General features: G+C 35.1%; 1 protein-coding gene across 1 annotated transcript in view; it reads left to right on the plus strand.

The window, feature by feature from the left end:
• Positions 1 to 23,074, plus strand: part of ADGRB3 (adhesion G protein-coupled receptor B3) — a 902,542-nt gene that overhangs the window by 809,373 nt on the left and 70,095 nt on the right. Inside the window, exons 19-21 of the mRNA XM_027852945.1 lie at positions 11,119 to 11,269; positions 14,858 to 14,927; positions 21,681 to 21,747. Of these exons, the coding sequence (XP_027708746.1) occupies positions 11,119 to 11,269; positions 14,858 to 14,927; positions 21,681 to 21,747 (288 nt within the window). The remainder of the gene's footprint in view (positions 1 to 11,118; positions 11,270 to 14,857; positions 14,928 to 21,680; positions 21,748 to 23,074) is intronic.

Consider the following 23,074-nt stretch of genomic DNA (forward strand, 5'->3'; position numbering starts at 1 on the left):
CTAGGTTGACAAAATTCAATTATCCTTTCATTAGCAGCATCCATGATGAACCCTGGCCATAGTGGTGTCATTCAGAATAAAAACATTAGCACACCACTGGCTGGTTCACTTTGAGCAGTGTTTCTAGGGCTTTTGTGAGCTGTACAAATCAGTCACAACTGATGACAATGGCTTGAGAATATAGATTAATTAGAAATATCTCTACTCCTTTTTGAAATATGTTTTGAGTCATTAAAACAATAAAGACTGATGATTCTAATTTGTAAGCAGAATAAATAAACCCTTCCTCAAGTAAGACCTAGTTCTTCTGATTTCTGCTAAGTTTTTAAAGCCTGGTTGACCCAATGTGTACCTCCTACTGGAGTCATACTTTTGTCCATTTTGGCTTACTACAAGTCAGCAGGAACTTGATATTTAGATCAATGCTAACACACATCCTCAGTGTGTTGGTTCGGTCATCCCTTAATTTGCTTTAAATGATCCTCTGAATCTAATCAGTGTTATCTCACAATCTTAAGATAGGTAAATAAAAATAAGTGGCAGAATTATGATTTCTTAGAGCACTCCTGTTCAGGGAATTTCTACCACCAATGAAACCCATTTCAGACTTAATAAACCCTAGGAAATTGCCTGGTTAAAGTTAAGTGACTTGTCCACAGTCACAGAGGTAGTAAGTGTCAGAGGTAAGATTTGAACCTATGTCTTCCTGCTTCTAGCTCTGACTTCTAGTACTTAGCTGGTGCACAGTAAGCACTTATTAAATGCTTATTGACTGACTAACTAAGTTCAACCAATATCCTATCTACCATGCCCAGTATGCTTCTCCAAAAGAAAGACATATGTACCTTTTAGAAAATGAACATGTTTTACATCTATGGAATGTACTACAAACATATTCCTGGCATATCCATACAATTTATAACATTTTGCTACTTCTAAATACTTGAACTTAGTTTCATTTAGTAACTTAATTCTTTTAATTTTAGAGAAAAATGTTATTTTCCTGAGCCTTCATGGAATATGTATAAATGAAGCATCTGTTGTATATTATATACAAATATTCTTATTCACAAAAGACTACTTTTAAAAAAAATCAGACTTTCTTTTTATGGATGATAATCCATCCAAGTTCCCTTTACCTCAAACATATTTTCAGCAAGTATGTATTTTAACATGTATAGAATATAATTTTATCATTATTGGTATCTCACTAGCATTCATGGAAAGTGGTTTCTTGAAAATAATTATGCCCTTATTTTTTAAATGTCTTTAAGTTTTTACATCATAATCATTTCCCTATCTACTGTCTCTCCTTTTCCAGAAACCTTCCTGGTAGCAAAAAAATAAAAATACAGCTAAGCAAAACTAACCAAGTATAGCAATTGGATGTCTTCTTCTGCCACATTCAGCATTCATAGCCATCTGACCTCTGGATTCATTATTGGTTCTTGTTTTTATTTTGAGTTCATCTATTGTTTTTATTTGTATCATTGTAATAAATCAAATAGCTTTTATTAAGTACCTCTTATATGTCAAGGATAATGCTGGGTGCTGAGGTACTTTAAGGCAGAAACAAATAGTCCCTGACCTCATGGGGCTAGTATTTATTTTTTCTCCTAGTCCTAGTTGCTTTGCTCTACATCAATTAATGAAAGTCTTTCCATGTTTTTCTGAATTCCTTGTGTCATCATTGGTTACAGTTACAGTGCAAAAAATATTTTCCATTACATTTATATAATTACTTCAGCTATTCCTTAATCAATGGAGAGTTTCCAGTTTTCTGCTAACACCAAAAAAAAAAATGTCATTTTGTATAATGTGGTTTCTGTCTTTCACCTCCTTGAGGTATTTGCCTAGCAGGGGATCTCTCGACAGTTTAATCAGTATTTTAGCATAGTTCCAAAGTGTTTTCTAGAATGAGTTAGACCAATTCACAGCTCTACCAATAATATATTTGTGCATCTGCCACCCCCTTCACACTCTCCATCATTGACTATTTCCATTATTTATCATTCCTACTCATTTGATGGTTTATTTTGCATTTTTCTTTTTAGTTATTTGAAATATATTTCCATATGGTTTCTCTTTGTTTTCATTTATTCCTTTGAAAACATCTTGATCATATCCTATCCATTGGGAATCATGTCTTTATTTTAAAAGAAAAAAATTAGAACAGTGATTTGTCCTTATGGCAAGTGAAGGCAGTTATTAAAATTAGTGAGTACTGTTAAATTTTTCTCCACTGCAATTGCAGCTCATGAAGCTTTTCTTAAAAGCTTTTCTATTTACTACAGTAAGCTGTTTTGAAAGGAGATCCAGATGTTCAAAACAGAATCTTCCTATACCTTTGCAAGAAGATAGACAGGAATGATAATCAAATTATATTTATGTGTTATGCTTTCTTAACACATGGACACTCTCTTAGGCATGTAGAAGAGCTTCCATTTCATAGCATACTCAGGGTTTATTTGTTCATTTTCTAAGGAGTCTTTCTGTGCTATTGCCTTAAAAAAATTAGGTTATGGAAATTCTTCCCATCATAAAAGGGTAGGAGGGAAATCCTTATCAAATTGTCATTAGAGGGTTAGAAATCTTAGTTTCAGAATGGTGTAATGGGGAGAATGCTAACCTGAGGACTGGTGCTGACTTTGCACCTTGGAACTAGCTGTATGATGTTAGGCCATTAGAAGCCAGATACCCATTAACAAATGAGAAAGCCTCATAGATATGGGGCAGGATATAGGCTTTGACTGGGGCTCAGTTTCTTCATCTGCAAAATGATAGAGGGGACTGGATGATCTCTAAGATCCTTTCTGTGCCTAACATTCAATGAGTGCCTAACAAATTAGGCAAGCAAATGAATAGACTAAGAATTTGGGGCCCAGAGAACTAGGAAAGGTTTATTTTGCAGCTGTCCACAAATGATATTGCAGTTGATGTACCATTAACAACAGCTGCTAGAAGGACAATCATAACCCAGAAACAGTGGTTCTTGACTTACAACCGTGCAATGAGATGTTAGCTATAAGTGACCTAAAAAAAAAACTCTGAAGTTCTTACTGAGTAAATGACATCAGGGCTTCAGTTTCATGGTAAAGAATATTGGGGCTTGCAGTCATGCTGCATACTAATTCTATCTGCTGAATGCTAATTCAGAACAGCTTACTTCTTTCCCACTGCAGTTCCATGTCCAGTGAACCCCCAGGAGAGAATAAGGTACATTAGCTTATGTATTGAAACCATGCAGCCAAAATATACGTTTGGTAATATTAATTGTTTTTATGCTTTAAATTGGTGCTACTTGGGAAAGCAAAAAGCAATTAGCATTTATAGCCAGGCTGGTATCTTTATAGTTTATCAGCATCACCATCCCATAAGAATAAATATAATACAATACCTATATCTGTGGCACTTTATGTCTTTTCATTTACCAGAAAATAGTGCTACAGGACATTTGACCAAGATTTACATAGGGTCTAGAATTGCCATTGACTGAAATAATGGCATACTACCTTTATTAGGAAGTATTTTATTATATGCCATGGGTTGGGAATGCTTAGCACTAGTGAAAATAGACTCAATATTTTTTCAGGGACTTCATTGTTGTCAAAGGGATAACTGATACATTCAGGAATCTTTATGTTCATTATATGCATTTTTAAAAAATACCATGTGAAAACTAGGCTCTATGTATTGCTAATTTATTTCTATTCAGAGAAGGAAATTAGGTGATGTAAAAACAAAAGATATCAATAAAAAAACATTTTTGTAAAAATGGCTATTCCTATATGACTAGAGGCAGGGACATTTCTGCCCTGGGAGGCAGGGATTAGGGAAGCAAAAGTACAAACCACTTGCTCTCCAAACATTGAGGAGCTGGGATTGGATATGGCCCTGGTATTTAGGCCAAAGTTCTATGTCTTCCTGGACCAGGCCAAACTTGCACATGGCTAAAGTTACATCCCAAAACAGTGTGGGAGAATGTACACCTGAAAAAAAACTTTTACATGGAGCATGCATTTCAGGCCCAGTGTTGAGACCTTTTGCTGCCAAATATGGTACTTGAAGCCTTAATTTTCCTAGGGCTAGGCATGGCATCTAAGAGAGGGCAGTACAGTCTCAGCCTATTCAGTGCCAGATAGTGTCTGAGATCCCATACACACCCTGGAGTAACACGATGTTTATGATTTACAGATCTATTCACAGAATCATAGAATTTGAAAATTAGATGGAATCTCAATGTCCATTTACTTCAACCCCTACATGAAAAGAATTTCTAGTACAACCTACCTCACAAATAGCTACATACTATTCAAAGAAGGTTTTGAAGAAAAAAGTATAGTCATTCAAAAAATGCTGTTCATATAAAGTACATTTTAAATCTACACATTCTGTCAGACTATAATGAATAGAGTACTGCATTTTATTCTGCTCTGTTATCACTTCACATGATGAGGAGTGAACTCTGACCTAGCAAATACCAAAAACTGACCATTATATTCACCAATTCCATTTCTATTCAGATAACCCAGTTTTTGACTCATGTCCCTCAGTTTTCAGGCCTGCTGTGTTTCATTTTTCTAGTCGCCCAGGCTTTCTCATAATTCTCTATCCTGATGCCTAAGAAAAAAGTAATACCTCGATGTCTATTGACTGGGGATACAAGGTTGATTTTCCTGCAGTGGTACCACTTACAAAATATTGGGTAGCCTAAATGTTGTGTTCATTCCATACTTTTCAACATCTTTTGTCCACTTTTCCTTTTGTCACCAGATGTCAGGGAAACCTCTGGAAACTCAGTGTCTCTTAGATTCCTACAGATGACTTTGTCACCTCCCTGCTTAGAGGGCTCTTCTGGCATATATTAAATATTTGATTAACCCACAGCTGGTTGTTATCCCTTCTATCAACCAGCTACATTCTTAAAGCTGTAATGCATTTCTGAGGTGAAATGTATTTGGGAGGGAGGTGAACTGTGTGTGTGTGAAAATGACTTCTATGTTTCTCAGTGTGTAAATATAGAATTAGTAGACTCCTTAAGTTCCAAAGAAATAGAAACACTATTTTTAATGCTCAAATTAGAAGAGGTTTCTCTCCACAATCAATCACTGTCTCATATTTAAAGTACGTCATGTGCATGTAACAGAGGAAAATTTTGGATTAATTCAGAATCATTCTATGTATCTAGAATCATTTTTACAACTACCAAAATGCTTTAGAATAGGGGGGAAAGGCATTGAATAGAATGGGAAAGCAATTAAAATGACTGAGGTAAAGAGGAAAGTATGGTGTGGAGAGTTGAGTGGTTCAGCTCTTTCCAGGCATAGCCTCTTGGTTAGTTTGGAGGGTAGGGCAAGGGCAGCAGTAGGATCTTCTGGATGGAAAAGATAAATAAGCAAGTCTTAAAATTATCAAATCTGTATCCAAAAAAGATCTCAATGGGTTGGAACAGTTAATCAGGCCTAATAAAAATCCTAAACTTATCATTTAAAAAATCAGTGGTATAATTAGAGAATAGGGCTAACATGACTAGATTATATGTGAAAAAGACAGAATTTTTAGTGGACCACAAACAGCAATGAGAAATAGTTGTCTCCAAAGCTAATGCAATCTTTAAGAAATAACAATAATAATGTTTTTCTGATGCCTTTTGATTTTAATGTTTAATTGATTTTTTTTATATAATTATCCACTGTTCTTCTATGCCCAGGTAGAATCCCCTTTTGTAAGAAAGAAGTACAATTAAGCAAACAGGACTAGTGCAATCTTTTTTTTAAGTGATTGGCATCTGTGCTTGTACTTATATTCTCAGTGCCAAACACAGTGATTGGGAAATAAATGCTTAATAAATTCTTGTGGACTTGACTTTTGGTTTTATATCAACTGTATTACCCAATATATCCTTCTATTCTCCCTCCCCAGAGAATGATCCCTCATAACAAAGACAAAAAAAAAGGAAAAAAGGAAAAAGAAGTTCAGTAAAACTAACCAATATATTCCTCACGTTCAATGATATATGTAATATTCCACACCTATAGACCTCCACTGCTACAAAGATGTGCATTCTCACATCTGTCCTTTGGGGTCCATTACTGACCATTATTATTTTATACTACTCAGTTTCATGTGTTTTGGTTATTGTTGTTTTTCCATTTACATTGGTAATTGTGTATGTTTCTTTCCTGGTTCTGCTTTCTTGACTGCATCATGCAAGTTTTCCTGTGCATCTCTGTATTCATCATGTTCTTAGTTTCTTATAGTATAGCAATCTCTCATTACATTGATGTTCAATAACATGTTTAGTCATGTCCTAATTGATAGGCATCTCCTTGGTTTCCAGTAGCTTTCTACTACAAAAAATTGCTATAAATATCTTGGTGCATATAGTACATTTCTTTTTTTTTTCCTTTTATCTCCTTGGGGTATATGCCTAGTATCAGGATCTCTGGATCAAAGAGTATGGACATTTTAGTCAATATCCTCATGTAATTCTAAATCATTTTCCAAAATGGCCAGACCAGTTCACAGTTCTACCAAGAGTACAAAAGGAATGAAATATTAAACTACTTTAGTAAAGGAGGCAATAATCCCACTAAACTCTTCCCTGGTCCAATATTAGGAAAGCTATAAGCATAATTGACTATATCAATAACAAAACCAACAAAAAACATATGATTATGTTAAGAGATGCAGAAAAAACTTTCGACAAAAATACAACATCCATTCATATTAAAAACACTGGAAAGCATAGGAATAAATGGAGCTTTTCTTAAAATAAGTAGTATTTATCTTAAACTAAGAGCATGTGTTATCAGTAACAGCGATAAACTAGAAATCTTCCCAAGAAGACGAGAGGTGAAGTCCATTATCACCACTATTACTCAATATAGTACTAGAAATGCTAGCTATAGCAATAAGACCAAAAAAAAAGAAGGTATTGAAGGAATAAGAACAGGCAATGAGGAAACAGAACTAACACTCTTTGCTAATAATATGATGGCATACTTATAGAATCAACTAAAAAACTAGTTGAAAGAATTAACAACTTTAGAAAAGTTGCAGGATATAAAATAAACTTACAGAAATAATTTCTATACCCTACCAACAAAACCCAGCAGGAAGAGAGAGAAAAAGAAATTCCTTTTAAAATAATTGCAGATGATATTAAATACTTGAGAGTTTACCTGCCAAGACAAATCCAGGAATCATATGAACATAATTACAAAGCACTTTTCACACAAATTCTGCCATGGTCAGACAATGTCTGTGATTGTGTATTCAGTTCTACAACCAGATTTAAGAATTTTACATGGAACCTTTTCAGAGGATGACATCCTTGTGTTGTGAGGGAATCTAAATCAATGCCATTGGTTATAGGAACTTGGAATATTTAGAAGAGGGAAGAAAAGACTAGGAAGTTGTAATATTGTTAAACAAAAATTATTAATACTCTACCTACTCTTCTAGGCATGTTTGCCAGAAATAATTTAAGTTTATGTTATTCTCTATCCAAGTATTTCTAGTTTGTAGGGAGATGTCCAGACATAGTTCCCAATGATCTCCAACAAATCTCCCTACTGAAAGACAATTTAAGCTAACATAAGAATCTTGAACAAGGAAAAGATTATAATGTGTTAAAATAGGGTTCGAGAGTTAACATTCTAAAATCTTTTCTCAGTATCTTCCCTAATCACTGCCCTATAGTCTTTTCTTGAACTAAACAAAGAGAAATTCTCCCTGAAATTAGTAAATTAATATTTTTTAATGAAGCAGAGTGGGTCAGAACAGTTGTGGTTGTCCTTTGTTCTAGACATCAGGGAGGTGATGCCATGACAAACAAGTGAATTGGATTAAAATGAGGGAAGGCTATGCAAAGTCACCAGCCTCACTTTCTCCTCTAGAGCTATCTGGGTCCAGTGGCAAGATACAGATCAGGACAATTGAAGATTGCCCTGGATGCAGTGGGAGACCTTGGCCCTTTTAAGCTAAGGCCTTTAACAGATCTCAGTTTAACTGAGGCAATGCCCATTCAATGATTAAAGCTAGATAAAAAATGAGGCAGAGAATAGCCTCTTTTACCTAGTCAAAAACAAAAAACGAAAAGGAAAAAAAAAACAATATGGGAGAGGTTTCTGGCCAAAACAGAAACAATTGCTATTTGCACTCACTCTGAGCAGTGTAACTTTAGGGGATGGGAAAGGAGAGAAACCTTTAGAGTCAATATCCCAATCACTGCAGATGTAGGGAAGGCAATGATGTTTAAAAAGGCTAAAAGTAAAATAATTCTAAAGACTAGAATCATTCTTTGTTGAAAGTTTTGGTTATCACCCTTCATCTATTTCCATAATAGTTTTACAAAAAAAAGAAGATTTTAATATGCTTCCACTTTAATATGTTTTAATATGCTTCAAGTACTTGAAGAGCTGTTGTGGTCAGTTATTTAATAAGCATTTATTAAGTGCCTACTATGTACCAGATACTGCACTAAAGTTGAAAATGCAGAGAAAAGCAAAAGGCAAAAGACAGAAGCTTCTGAAGAAGCTCATATCTAACAACGGAATCAACAGGCAAACTACATACAAACAAGATACAAGAAGATAAATGGGAATAAATTTAAGATGCAGACTAATTATGTAGGCAGGTTGAATGTTAAGAAAAAAATCAGTGTACTTAGTGATTAAGTTTTGGGAAAGGGAAGAGAGGAGAATGGCTTTTCATTTTTTATAGTACAGCATGGAACCTAGGACTCAGAATGGAAGTCATAGAGAGGTACATTTTGGTTCAGTGTGAGAAATGCATACTAACAACCGAATGAGCTCTTTGAGATATTAGTGAGTCCCCATCAATGGAAGTGAAACTTTGTCAGGGGTTCATGCCTCAAGTATGAATTGGACAAGATGAATTTGGATGTCTCTTCTAATTGTGGGCATTTAAGATTCTAATTGCCTCAACCCTCTACTTCAAGCTTTTTTAGCCTCTTTAGAGACAAACAAAGAACACATTGACAAACCCAAGGACTTAATCCCATTCCTAAACCTGATTTATTCAGGCTCTTTTCTAGCAGGAATTACATTCCCCAAAATGGAGCCGTTAATGAACAGAATAGGAAGCATAGACTTATTTTATAGGTCAGTTATGGGTAAAGGAATAATCAGTATATTCAGAGTGATTAAATTACATAAGAAAAGATGCCATGAAATCATAGTTGCATATTGCCAGTGACTCCATTAGCTTTTCCAAATGATCTGATTAAGACACATTGAAATGTAATAACAGAGAAGCAATGTATTAAATACCTAAAAACACTCATGATACTTCTTTTTAACTAGGCTGTTTGCCAAACCTTATTTTATACTTTGCTGTTGCACCTTAAATAAGATACTCATGAAGAAATGTAATCCTGGATCATTTTTTTTCTTCTGTAAGATACTTGTACTTGCTAATATGAGCTTAATGTAATTTTAGCAGATAAAACAACAAAGAAGGAACTGGATAATAGATTTGTACTAAGGATTTTTCAGGTGTCTTTTTTAAAGTTATGCATTAAACATTAAACAATCATTGAAGAAGTCACTTGTATTTAATCAAAAGAAACCCATCACATAATTCCATAACCTTCTCCTTATGGTGAGAATTAAAAGAAAATCAAAGTAAGCAGGAAGTTTAATCTGCACCCTGGAATTGAGATTTGTTACCAAATTCTTCATGAAAAAATTAATATAAAAGTGAGAATTGAGATTGTTGTCTATTTTTTTTTAACAAATTGCTCTCTAATGCTTGTACTGACAATAATTGTATGAATATGGTAACATTTTCAGGTAAAACAAATAAAGTTATGATCCTTACTTTTCCTCATCATCCTTTCTATACCCAATCAGTTCAATCAGTTGCCAAGTTTTATATCTACAATATCTTTAGTTTCTGCACCATTTTCTCCACTCACATGACCACCATGCTAGTTCAAAACTTCATCATTTTTTTATCTAGCCTGTTACAGTAACCTTGTAATAATTCTTCTTGCCTCAAATCTCTCCTCTCTCCAATTTATCCTTGACACTTCTGCCAAAGTAATATTCATAAAGCACAAGACTAATTCTAAAGCACTCCCCTACCCAAGATTCTCCACTGATTGCCCATCAGATCAAACAGAATATCTTCTATTTGGCATTTAAATCCTTTTATAATCTGACTTCATCCTATGTCTCCACACTTAATGACATATTATTCCCCTTGTCACATGCTCATCCAGGCAAACTGATTGACTTGCAGTTTTCCTAAGTGAAAAAGCACTTCATAAAGCACTTAGCACAGTACCTGACACATAGTAGGTGATTAATAAATGTTTGTCTCCCTTGTCACACATAACCTTCTATCTCCTTTCTCTGTAACTCTGTAACAGCTGTCCTCTATGCTTGGGATGTAGCTCAACTCAAATGCTTGCTTTCTCCTATGTGAAGCCTGTTTGACCTGCTAGTCTTTCTCCTTCTGCCCTGTATATTACCTTGAATTTAGGTTGTATATATTTTTCATACACAGATATGTGTGTATGTTGTCTTACCTGATCGAATTTAAGCTCCTTGAGGGAAAGGGTTATTTGATTTTTGTCTTTGTATCCTCATAGCCTAGCATAGTGCCTAGCATACATTAGTTCATTTAGTAAATACTGGATCAACAAGGATTTAATAAGCCTTACCATGTGCCATGCACTGTAGTAAGTGCTGGGGATACAAAGAAAGGCAGGTTCAATTGAAGAAAATCAACAGAGGAAAGGTTAAAGAGGAGTTAAATGAATGTTAAAGCTTAAAGGAAGATACGGAAAGGCTTCTTGTAGGAGTTGAAATTTATATAGCAGGGTGACATGGTCAGACCTGAACTTTAGAAAGATTAATTTGATAGCTGAAGGATGTAGGGGAGTGGGGAGAGACATGAGGCAAGGAGACCAACCAAAATGCTACTGCCATAGTCCAGGAGTGAGGTGATAAGAGTGTACACTGGGTGGGGATCATCACCAGAGGAGAAAAGAGGGTATGGAGGAGCAATATAAGTTGACTAACAGTCCTTTGAAGGAAAAAAATATTCTCCCTGGATATTCAATGTGAGTCTTTTTATCTTCTACAGGGCATTTGTACCACGACTACTGCATTTTTGCACTTCTTCTTCCTAGCTTCATTCTGTTGGGTACTGACAGAAGCGTGGCAGTCATACATGGCTGTAACAGGAAAAATTAGAACTCGACTCATAAGGAAGCGCTTCTTGTGCCTTGGATGGGGTAAGCACATTTATAAAAAAGTACACTTTCCATATCTCACTAAATTGAATTTAGAGGGTCAGATTTTGAAATAGGACCATTCACTTTTTTTTTTACTTAATTGTTTTTTATCTTTGGAGATATTTGGAGATAGAAATCCTATACATGATAATAGTTCATTTGAAAGTCTGTTCATCATTTGTGAATTGAAAATTGGGAAGAGGTTTCAAAATTACCTACATAGGTGACCAATTACAGTTTTCCCAGTGCGCACATACCATAGGACCTGAAACTCAGGTATGCAGAAAAGGAAATGGCTTCTGCCAATTTATTTTTCCCTAGAAATGTAAAAACTCTATAATTTTTCAAGACCCTTGGCCTTCATGTATGAGAGGTTAGATATAAATCCCAATTAGATGCACCAAAAAATAATTGTGAGGAAAAACTTGAAAGTGATTCAAAAACTAATTTTTATATCAAAAAGAGGAAGCCAGCTAGAGAATCAGTGGGATCCCTTGTTGTTGGTAGCCACAAGGAGAACTCACAGATGAAAAGGAGTTGGATGACAGACTGAATAAAATTTTTGCTTCAGCATCCACTGAGGAGGGCATTATGGAAATCCCTACTCCTCAATTTCCTATCACCAAGATAAATAGATTGAAGTTATTGACAATATTTGAAGCAAAAATAACAAATCAAATGTAAACATGTCACCAGAACCAAGTGGTATCTACCAAAGTATTCTGAGGCCACACAAGAATGAAATTAGAGGAGCTGGTCAAAATACATAAAAGATGGCTGCTATGACAAAGGATTTGTAAATTCACACATAATACTTACTTGTTGTGAGGATTCCAAAGGGAAATCAAAGAATAGTGAATCCCACTCCATATACTGGGCAACCTGATGTTGTTGATGGTAAAGGGTAGGATTATGGACACTTAATAAAGCCAACATTCAAGAAAAAGTGCTTTCTGTAAACTATAACTATCATTTATTGGATTTCATTGAGGGGTTACGTAGCCATGTAGCTAAAGCAGGATTTCCTTAATCTTTTAAAAAATCCATCAATGTTATTAAAAATCACAAATGAGTTAGAGGGACTGTTGTGTCATAAACCTAGTACTTTTCTAGATGAAGAACTATATTGATTAGGGTTTCTTAGGAATTCCTACTCAGGTTGATTTTGTTTCATATCGTTATTAATGATGTGTAGTACATAATGAAACCCTCAAGTTTGTATAACACTGAACAGTTCTGTATTGTACCCTCTCCACCAAAAAAAAAAATCACTTTGCATAAATTTTGAATTGGTTTATCTGTATAAATGTTGTTTTCCACTAGTAATATATATGTATGTGTATGTGTGTGTGTGTGTGTGTGTGTGTGTGTGTGTGTGTGTATGTATATGTATGGCAGGGACTTTAAATTTTTTTGTATCCCCAACCCCTGGAGAAATGAACAAACTAAACAGTTAATACTTATTGAATGGGTGAATGAATGAAGAGGCTATCGAGTGGGAAAAGATTATTTGAAGACTGATCTGTGAAAAAAATGGCAGATGAGTTTTGATGTAGGCAAGGGTAAAGTAATGAATGTAATGAATAAATATCCAAATTATATACATAAACTTATGAGCTGTTAATCACACTGCAGAAAAGGAAGTAGGAAATAATTTCCCATTTCTCCCACCCACCCACTAGTAGAATATAAGTGCCTTGAGGGCAGAAATGGTTGTATTTTTTGTTTTTGTGTCTCCAGTCCCTAGCTAAATGAATAAAGTAAAAACTTAATGCCTGTTGCATAAATGAATGAGTGAGTGAATGAATTAGTAAAAGCCTTTCCAGTGGGAATTCTATCTTTTGAAGAAGAGTGTGAGTGAAAAAATAAAAAACAGCTGGTGATTTTTTATGTGGGCAAGTGTAAAGAAATCCTTGTAATGATTGAATATCCAACTTATGTGCGTAAAATGAAGTTATGAGTTATTAATGCCCAGAAAGGAACCAAAGAATCACTGCTCATTAATGAGGATATTGGTCCAATGTGACTGTAACCAAAAAGGCCAAAAAGTGTTGTGAGATTATCAAGAAGGATACAAACCAGAAAATAGTATCCTCCTCATATAAAATTAAGAACACTATGTATTGTTGAACTTTCCAACTCTGGCATTTCAAAATGAATATAATGGAATTAGAAGAAATCTAGAAAGTCCCCAAAATGACTACAAAGAACATATGAAGGAAGATGCTATCTGCATCCAGAGAAAGAACTGATAAATAGAATTGTATATAAGTCAGGTGTGAAACAAGGATGCCCACTGTCACCAATATTATTCAGTATTGTATTGAAAATCCTAAGAGCAATAAGAGAAGAAAAAGAAACAGAAGGAATCAGAATAGGGAATGAGGTAACAAAGTTATTTCTTTTTGTAGATGATCTGATAATATACAATATGATCACTAAGGCGGGGAAAGGGAGAGAAGAGAAAAGGAAGCAAATTTACATGATAACTTTATTGTACATTTAAAAGGAATAGAAAATTGTACATAATAAATTTGCAGTTTCATGAGCAATCATCTTTTTATAGAAATGTTTGTTTTATTCTGTAAATTAAAAGTAAAATTTTTAAAAGTCAAAAGCAAGTCAAGTAGAATGATTGAGGAGGAAAACAAGAGAGTCACTATATGTGACAGAGTAAAAATGGGTTGAAAGTCTTCATTTGGAAAAGGTAAAGCTTGAGAAAGGATATGAACAAAATCTATAAAATTTATTCATTATGTGACTGACATACACCCAGATTCATTTATCAAATCCTTAAATACAAGGAAAAAGGGGCCCCTCTTTGAAACTTGAATGAAATAAGTTTAAGACTCATAAAAAGATGATTTCACATGGAACGTCATTACCCCAAAAGGTGGTGCAGGGATCCTTATAAATGGATTCCAAAAAATTTAGATAATTGTTTGAATGGAATAGTAATAATTGTTTGCTAAGAGAATTTGCTATGCAATTAACCTTGAAGATTGACATCAGAGAACACAACCTTGTACTCTCACCCATATCTCTTAGTGTGTCTTTTGGCAAGAGACTACAAAGCTAAATGAACCATAACTGCATAAGTAGAGAAATTCCTATATTCCTATATTCCCATGGTGGAAAGTGGATGATATGGATGAAAGTTAGCACATTTCACTCAGTGTGCGATTGAATGAATATGTCACTGCTATTATATTTCATCACCCATCTGTGTTTTGCCTTCTGGCTTTGAATCTGTAGGTTTTCTATAAATCAGGATAAACCTACCCTCTTTCAAAAGAGAAAGGGGGGGGTAAGCTAGAAAGAAACATCACAACTATTATTAGTTCATTGTAAACCAATGTCAAATAAAGTAGTTACCTAGCAACATCAGAGCAATGCTCTGTGTTGAAAATCTAGTTGTCACTTTAATATTCTTATACTTGAAAGAAAACCTTGTTTTCTTCTGGAACCATGTTTTGCAAAAATATTCATCCACATGCAATTCTTCCATTTTTTACTTCAAACAGTATTTCTTAGGCAAATGAGTGATTTAGAACTGAAACAAAGTTTGGTCTTTTGCTTTCCTTGCAGGTTTACCAGCATTAGTAGTGGCCATTTCAGTAGGCTTCACCAGGACGAAAGGATATGGCACTGATCACTAGTAAGTCCATCCACAGTGATAAATCATGTTTGTAATTAAGTTAATTATCAAATAGGCCTCATCAGTGCTCGTTTCCCACTGCTAATGACTTAATTTTGTGCAATGAGTCATTAACAATTGCAGAAATTGCATCAGTGTAGAATTAAGGAAGGGATATTAAATGCATGAAGGTTATAGAATTGGAGCTGGAGGGCTTTGTGGAGCCCATGTTCACAGTTAGCATTTTATAATTTCATTACTATGTCTACCTATTCTGTTCCTTATGGATGTTATTATTCCATAAACATGTTAGAAGAGTGAGGGGCATGGTGCTTTCTTTGCAGTTAGCATGGGTAATATCAATGAATGTTTACATCTGAATAATTCTTGGCACACTTTGACTTCAAATGTCAATCTGACACAGAGTTTACAATGTCACCATGAAGACACCACATGCATATTAGCAACAAGCCTATGTTGTCACATTTGTCAAGTCAGCCAAACTGTGGTAACTGCATAAAATAGTAATATAGGGATCAATACATTTGCTGTGGCTCAGGGAGCCAGCCCAGAAGTGAGAGTACTGTTTATTAAATAATCCATATTTAAAAGTGCCTTCAAATGATTAAAAAACATTTCTTAATCTATGTTTGAATGTATGTGTGTGTGTGTGTGTGTGTACATCCAAGGTGGGAGTCTGGGGAAGAGGAAGAAAAGAGAGAGAGAGAGCAAGATGCTTCAGGACTTCCCTACAACCAAATCTAAAACCCTCCCTAACAGAAGAGTAGGAATTTCCTGAAGTTTGCTGGGGAAGCTCCTTGAGTAAGAAGATTTGAAGGAGAGAGAGCAGTCTTTGGGAAGAAAGAGCAGCATACTTTCATCCAGTACCAAATACTAGATACCAAATACACTAGAGAGCAGGACTTTTAGGAGGTATGATGAACAATAGACACGGTCAGGTCAGAAAATGTAGGGAACAAGGAAATGTTCAGAACAGGACAAGTAGGGGGTATGGAAGATGGACATGATTAGAGCAGGACAAGTAGGGGCCATGGAAGTTCAACAGAGATGATCAGTTCAATATATGTAGGGAGCATGGAAGATGGAAATGGTCAGAGTGGGACATGTAGAAAGTTCATGGAAGATGGGGATAATCAGAACACAGAAATGAATAAGAAGCTATTGCTCCTATAAGGATTTTGCAGGGGGGTGGGGGTGGAGGGATGGAAACTATTGCTAACCTGGGGGAGTCTATAGGGTGAGCTGTGGTTTATAACAGGCCCTAACATATTCCTTCCACCTCTTACCCCCTATACTTGGCCATGTTAATACCCATAGTCCCCAGCTCCTTTCCTTCCAGGGTAAACCAATATTTTAGAAGGGAGCCAGGGGAAAAGAATTCACGTTAGTTGGGTGGTTAAAAGTGTTGTCAAGCAGCTACACTGCCCTGTGATCCTAACAGTTGAGTTCCATAACTTCCATCATTCTCCTAGAAAGTTAGCTGAAGCCAATATTGCACCTCAAATCCCCTGCAAAGATTGTAAGACAAATAGTTTAATATAGAAATATTGATCACACTTTCATGTTATAATTAAATTTTTGTTCAAAATACTAGGTCCCAGGATGAAACTTCTAGGTTCCATGGTAGTCTGACATCCAAAATTTGAAGATCTTTATAGTAATATTAAGAAAAAATAGAGGAGGATAAGCATGTCTCATTGTTAAAGAGTAACCTTTCTATAACCAGAAGGGCTCATTCCATTCTCATTCCATTCTATCTATACTCAGATCAATGATGTGGATTGTAAAATAATGGAATTTCACTCTATAATTGATCCTTGATGTTTTTATATAGTGAACATAAATTCATCTACATATATTTTTATTCTGCTCTAATTTTAATAAGGAAACAGAAAAGGGGAGAGAAGAAAGAGTAAAGCAATTGCTGGAAGGCAAGTTTTAAAATGCAGAATTCCATTGTTTAAATGAAAGCAAGCTCTAAGTCCAGAATCAAGACTATTAAGTCCTGATAGCCTATTCAAAGGGATTGTTAACATATGTGAAGGCATGATTTGGGAACCCTCTTAGGGAACTGAGTCCTGGTTTCCTATTTATGTACTGCGTAAACTAAGTGCTTAGCATTCCTCAAGACAAGTCTGTAGTGATCTATTTTGGTAGTTATTACAGCTTTTATTACCATTAAAAATAAATTCATTTGAATTGTAAGCATCCAGGGTATGAGGAACATAAGGCATGAATGAGCCTTAACATAATACCTGTCCTTGAGGACGTTACAGATTAGGATGAAGAGATTATTTCTTCAATGGATCTATTATTTCATCAGTGCGGGCTCTCTCTCTGGTGGTACAGGTTATAACCCAAGCATTACTTTTGATCCTAGCTGACTCTTATCTATGGTTTCAAAGAAAAAACTCCATTGCTGAGTTTGGAGGTGGGGGATGGGAATTTACTCCATATTCTGGGACCATTTGTCTAAGACTCTTAGCATGACATGTATTCTGTTAAGCCCATGGATAGGCTGTCCATCTCTTATATTTGATTCTTGTCACATGACTGGCCCACCTCCTTTTCTAGTCCTACATCTCATTGGTGATGCCCTTTTCACTGCTTCTCCTGCCTAATTCTTTATTGACAACATATTGAATCCCATTCAATCCTACCAAGTGCTTCTCTATTGCCCTTTGGAGCATCTCTAATTTTAAGTCTTAGGAAGAAGGGGAGGTAAAGGGAATTAGCATTTATATAGCCCCTGCTACGTACCAGGCACCGTGCTAAGGGATTTAAAAATACTTCATTTCATCCTTACAACAACCCTGTGAGGTAGGTGTTATTATCCTCATTTTATGGCGGAGGAAATTGAGGCAAAGAGAGGTTAATTGGCCTTCCCAGGGCCACACATCCAGTAAGTGTCTGAGGCCAGATTTGAATTTGGTTCTTCCTGACTCCAGCACTCGATCCTTTGCACCAGTTAGCAGCCTCTAGAGTACTTGCTACTCAGCCATATAGCATCACTGGAAAAATATAGATATTAAGAAGATAGGTCTTTGTTGCTGGGAAAGGCTGAAAGTCATTAAAAGCATTGCATGACTTCCCTTCCCACTCTTCTTATTCAATACTGGGCCATCTACAATTCCTAGCCAAACTGTATGTATTAATTAAATAGTTCTCTGGATATCCATCTAACTGCATAATGAAGCTTGGAGCAGTAGTATCAAACTCAAAAAGAAATAGGGGCCACTAATCCATACAGAAAGTTCCTACAAGCAGCATATTGACTTATTGCTATTATCTATGTTTTATTGTATTTTTAAATGTTTCCCAATTATATTTTAATCTGGTTCAGGCCACACATGGGAGTGTTGTGTGCTGCATGTTTGACACCCCTGGTCTGAAACATAGTATTCTTTATTCACGTGCTTTTTCTTATGTAGATAATGAAGACAGACTCTTCTGAATGATTTTTAAGGTTCTACATTGTTCTAGGGCTTTATGTATATAGCACAATGTTATCCACAATCAGGGTAATCTGGAGAAACTTATCAAATACATATTTGGAAATCTGATTTTGATTTAGACTCTGTGCTAGAATCCTACCTAAGAGTGAAAAACATCTATCTCTTCTTATTTTAGGCCTTGTATAATATTAAGAAACAGAGAATTGTTGAACAAACATTTCTGTTGTATCTTTCCAGGTATCATATTTGTAGTGTATTCATGAAGGGAGAGCCCACAAAGCAACATTTTTCTCTATTGAATTAAATGTTTAATTGTCAACAAAAAATAAATATAGGAAGATTTTGTATTTTATAAACCTTTCATTCAGATGTGTGATTGTAAAGGGGATGTATGTTATGTAATATTGTTTGCAAAAGCCCATTTTTTCCTTTCCCTTGCCTTTATGAAGTAGGTTTCTCAATGTGGGCATAGATTATTCTCATGAAAATTTTGGAAAGGGTCTTATGTATCAATAATTCATATGTCATAGATGCAGAGCTCAAAGAGAGCTCAGAAGCCATTAAGTCAAACTCCTTCATTTTACAGATGAAAAAACTGAGGCCCAGGAAGGTTATGACTTGCCCAAAGTCACACAGATAGTAAATGTCAGCTGTTGATTTGTTGCCCTTTTTCATAATAATAAGGTTCATGATTTTTTCCCAAATGTTTTCTATTCTTGGTTCTTTTTCAGAAGCTAGCTCTCCCTATCTCTCCCAGGCTAGAAGTGAAGTGGCTGGTCATGGGCCTAATCCCAATTGTGATTGGCATAGAAGCTTAACCTGCTCTGTTTTTTCTAATGTGGGTTGATTCACCCTTCCTTGAGCAGCCCAATGGCCCTTTGCTCCTAGGAATTCACCATCTTCATGTTGGACTTAGTTCAGGTATCCAGTCAGCTTTAGCTCTACTATAGTGCAGAACTACTAAATTCAAGCAATCCACCAGCCTCAGCCACCCCTAACAACAGGGACTATAATCATTCATCACCACTCCTGACATAGTCTGGCTTCTTTTACATATACTGAGAATTAAAATTGCCTTCAAAATTGTATTATCTCTGGCATAGTCCTCCTTGGTGTACATTCTAGACTGGCTGTTCTTCTCCTTATTTTCTTATTCCCCTATTTACTTCTTCATTTAGCATATTGTGGACTGTAATATTGTTAGAGTCCAAGGATTTGCTATTATTGATAGAGAAAAGAGCTTGTTAAGGAAATATTTCCAACTTTTTTATCTATTCTTTGTTCTTCCATATTCATCTTTCAATGCCCTAAAGATGAGCTACCTTAGTTATTTCTTTCACAAATATATCAGCTTGCTTTTCCATAAACTTCTTATTGTTTTGTGAGATAAGATACTTGTGATCTTTTACCATCCTTTTCTATAACATTTTTCACAGGAATTTATTTTCTAAACTGGTATTTCCCACAGTTGCCATGTTTCTCTAATTGGCTCTGGTAGTTTGCTAGTTAAGGCCATTTTTAGACTTTTTGAGTCTTCTCAATGTGATGATTGACTTAAACCACCTAATTTCCATAGATTATAGTGACAGTTTCAATGTTTGTTCTTTAATCCATTTCACATTTTTTACATCAATTGTTTGTTTAAATAAGTCAAACCAGAGTTGCTTCAACTGTGTGCCATGTCCTTCATTTTTGTTTTGTTTTTTTCTTCTAATTTGGTATTTGCTCTAACAAGCTTGCAAATTGGACATATACAAGAGACTAATTAAGAAATAAGTCTCACATAACAACCAGTTATTTCTTTAAAATATAATCACTTTCTTTTTCTTTCTTTTCTTTTTTGATGAACATGGTATTTACCATATTCAGTGCCTCTTGATTCTCTTCTTGAAGACACTGTTCATGTCCTATGGCAGGGATCAGCAGACTACTTGGTGATCTAAGAAATAGTTTTTACATTCTTAAAAAAGTAAAAACTATTCTTAGCTCATTGACTCTACGCAATCAGGCAGTGAACTGGATTATGGGCTGTAATTTGATAATACATGATCCATAGGTGTGGGGCTAATATATATACTCTGCCAGTTTTTCTCTCAAGTCTTACACCTAACTATGTTTTCCAGCATATTTTTCACCATCCTCCCTTGTCTTCAAATTTGCATTGAAATCAACTGTATTAAAAACATGTTGTTTTAATTTGGATGATCTTTTTATATTCTTCATACACCTTCCCTACCTCCTTATGCTCTACAGTAGATGTCAGTACATAAGTTGTTGTTATCTTCCTGGTAGTTTTTGGTTTTGGTTTTTTTTTTTTTTTTTTGCAAATGCTTATCATGAATACTGCAATATGAGATGACCAATGAAATAATCATTCTGGGTGCCTTTGAATGCATGATAAAAGCATGGATGGGGGAGGGGGTTGCATACTAAAAATAAATTTTGGAATAAACTATTGTTCCCAAAGGTTAAAAACAAACAAGTACCTTAAAAGATGGGAATGATGAGTTGCTCTCAGTAGTGTGAAAAACTTCCCTCAGGCAGCCTGCTCCTACCTATTCTAAATTATACATTCAACCAGTGACTGGTAAGATAGGCCACCTGTGGCAAGCTACATGCCATCTCCATTTCTCTAGGTAATGTGAGAATGAATGTCTTTCCTTATATGCTTTCCCATGACTCTATCCATATAAATTTATATTTTTTCCAAATGCCAAAATTGAAATAACAGAAGCTGCTTTTATTTTCATTCAAAACCTAAAATTTGGTGAATTATTTAGTATGCTGCAAAGATATAGAGGCAAGTAATGCATGCAAAATGTAGAATATGCATCTCTTTGCAACTGTTGCTTTTAAACAAATTTCTTCCAATATATTGAAGGCCTTCAGGAAGAGCAGGTAAATGGCATGTTTGAAATTTTTAAGACTAGCTGTCTCTGCTTAAAAGGGCAGTTGAAAATTTTGATAGTGGATGGCAAATAGCATTTTTAATCCACCCTAAATTTTCACTTCAGGGCTGAAAAGAAATACAGTAAATCTCACTGCAATGGTAATTTTTCCTAAAAGTTTTAAGTACCTAAAAATAATGTTTTTTACCAAAAATTCCTTTCCAGTGAGAACTGTTCAATACATGGAATGCTATAGTTCAAGTCTTTCCCCCTTATGTGTAATTTTATATGCTTTTCCAATGTTCTAGAAAGCCAAAGAGAAATCGGTAAGCCAAATTGTTTGTTTCGTGCTTCAGTGGTTTTATACTCATCACTAATTTGTGTTAGTTCTTATCTAATATTCTTTCCAGCTGCTGGCTATCTCTTGAAGGAGGGCTACTCTATGCTTTTGTTGGGCCTGCTGCTGCTGTTGTCCTGGTAAACATCAAAATCACCTTATTTTCTTCTCTGAGCAAAGAAAGGCTGTTTTATAACAATTAAATTGACTATTTCACTAGTCATTGCATGTTGTATAGAAGTCTTAGCATCTGATGCACTGTTATGTTGATTTTATTTGACTTCATAATGCTCCACAGGAAGTACCTGACTACTCTGAAATCTTATTTTGAGTTGCAAGGAATAGGGGGGAGAAGTGTTCATATGTTTGAGCTTTCATTTATACTGTGAAATTACAATTGTGTAGGGAAGCTGTGGTTAACTTAAAATCTTTGCCCTTTAACACACAACATTTCACTCATTGTGCATTATTTATTTGTAAGGGCCTTTGCCATGCATTCCTATCTGGAATATCTCATAAAGGTCCCCATTTCTCAAGAAAGACAAAAGCATAACCCAAAACAAACCCCTATGAAATACACAAAGATTATGATTTTTTTCTTTTGTGAAACCCAGAAGTAATTTCTTCATAGCTCTAACTCTAGAACATACCCCAAAATGAACATTAATTCTGCTACTAATTTGCCTTTGTCTCCCTTAATGAGGACATCTCATTTTGTTAATATCAAATCTCTTTCTCCTCAATAAATCTGGAAAGTGAGCAAGGGGGGGGGGCAGTCTGAACTAAATCCAGAGATCCTCATCTCTGTTCAATTAGCTTTCTAATTGGAAAACTGTTCCTCAGTTTCTTAAATGATTCATGCAATAAATTGGAAGCAAATGGCACAGTTTGTTCAGGACTCTAAATGTATAACTTTCCTTCTTTTAAAGTTTGGTCTTTTCTGCCCTTAAACATTTTCAACATAGCAAGGGGCTAAAGCTACACATGATTTATAAGAGAAATAAAATCCAGGCTCATGGTGAGATAAGGACCTAAAAAAATAGGAAGTATTAGACATGCTTTTTATCTGTTGAATTGAATCTTGATTCAGTGGATAGGATCATTTCCCTAAGCTACTATGTTAATGTTTCACTAACCCTAAAATAAAGAAAACTATTGTGTGTGTTAGAAACACTACTATTTTAGTCTTTGGGGGAACAATCAATTCCTGTCTGCATGCTACGATTATAATAGAATCTATAACAGATAACATTTCTCCTAGTTTCAATAATAAGAAATCAGAAGATAAATAACTCTTTCCTTGATTAAATGGTAACTTGGCAGTTGGCAATTTTTTTTATGAGGGAAGGGATTTATACCCACTAAAAGTGGTATGGATCTTCTTTATAGCATCATTTAAACAGAGTCAAATTATAAAACCCACATGGCTTGAGCGAATTCAGGTTTAACTACTTTGTGTTGAAATCT

The sequence above is a fragment of the Vombatus ursinus genome, unplaced genomic scaffold (assembly GCF_900497805.2).
Source record: "Vombatus ursinus unplaced genomic scaffold, bare-nosed wombat genome assembly UNPS02009835.1, whole genome shotgun sequence".
NCBI classification, from domain to species: Eukaryota; Metazoa; Chordata; class Mammalia; order Diprotodontia; family Vombatidae; genus Vombatus; species Vombatus ursinus.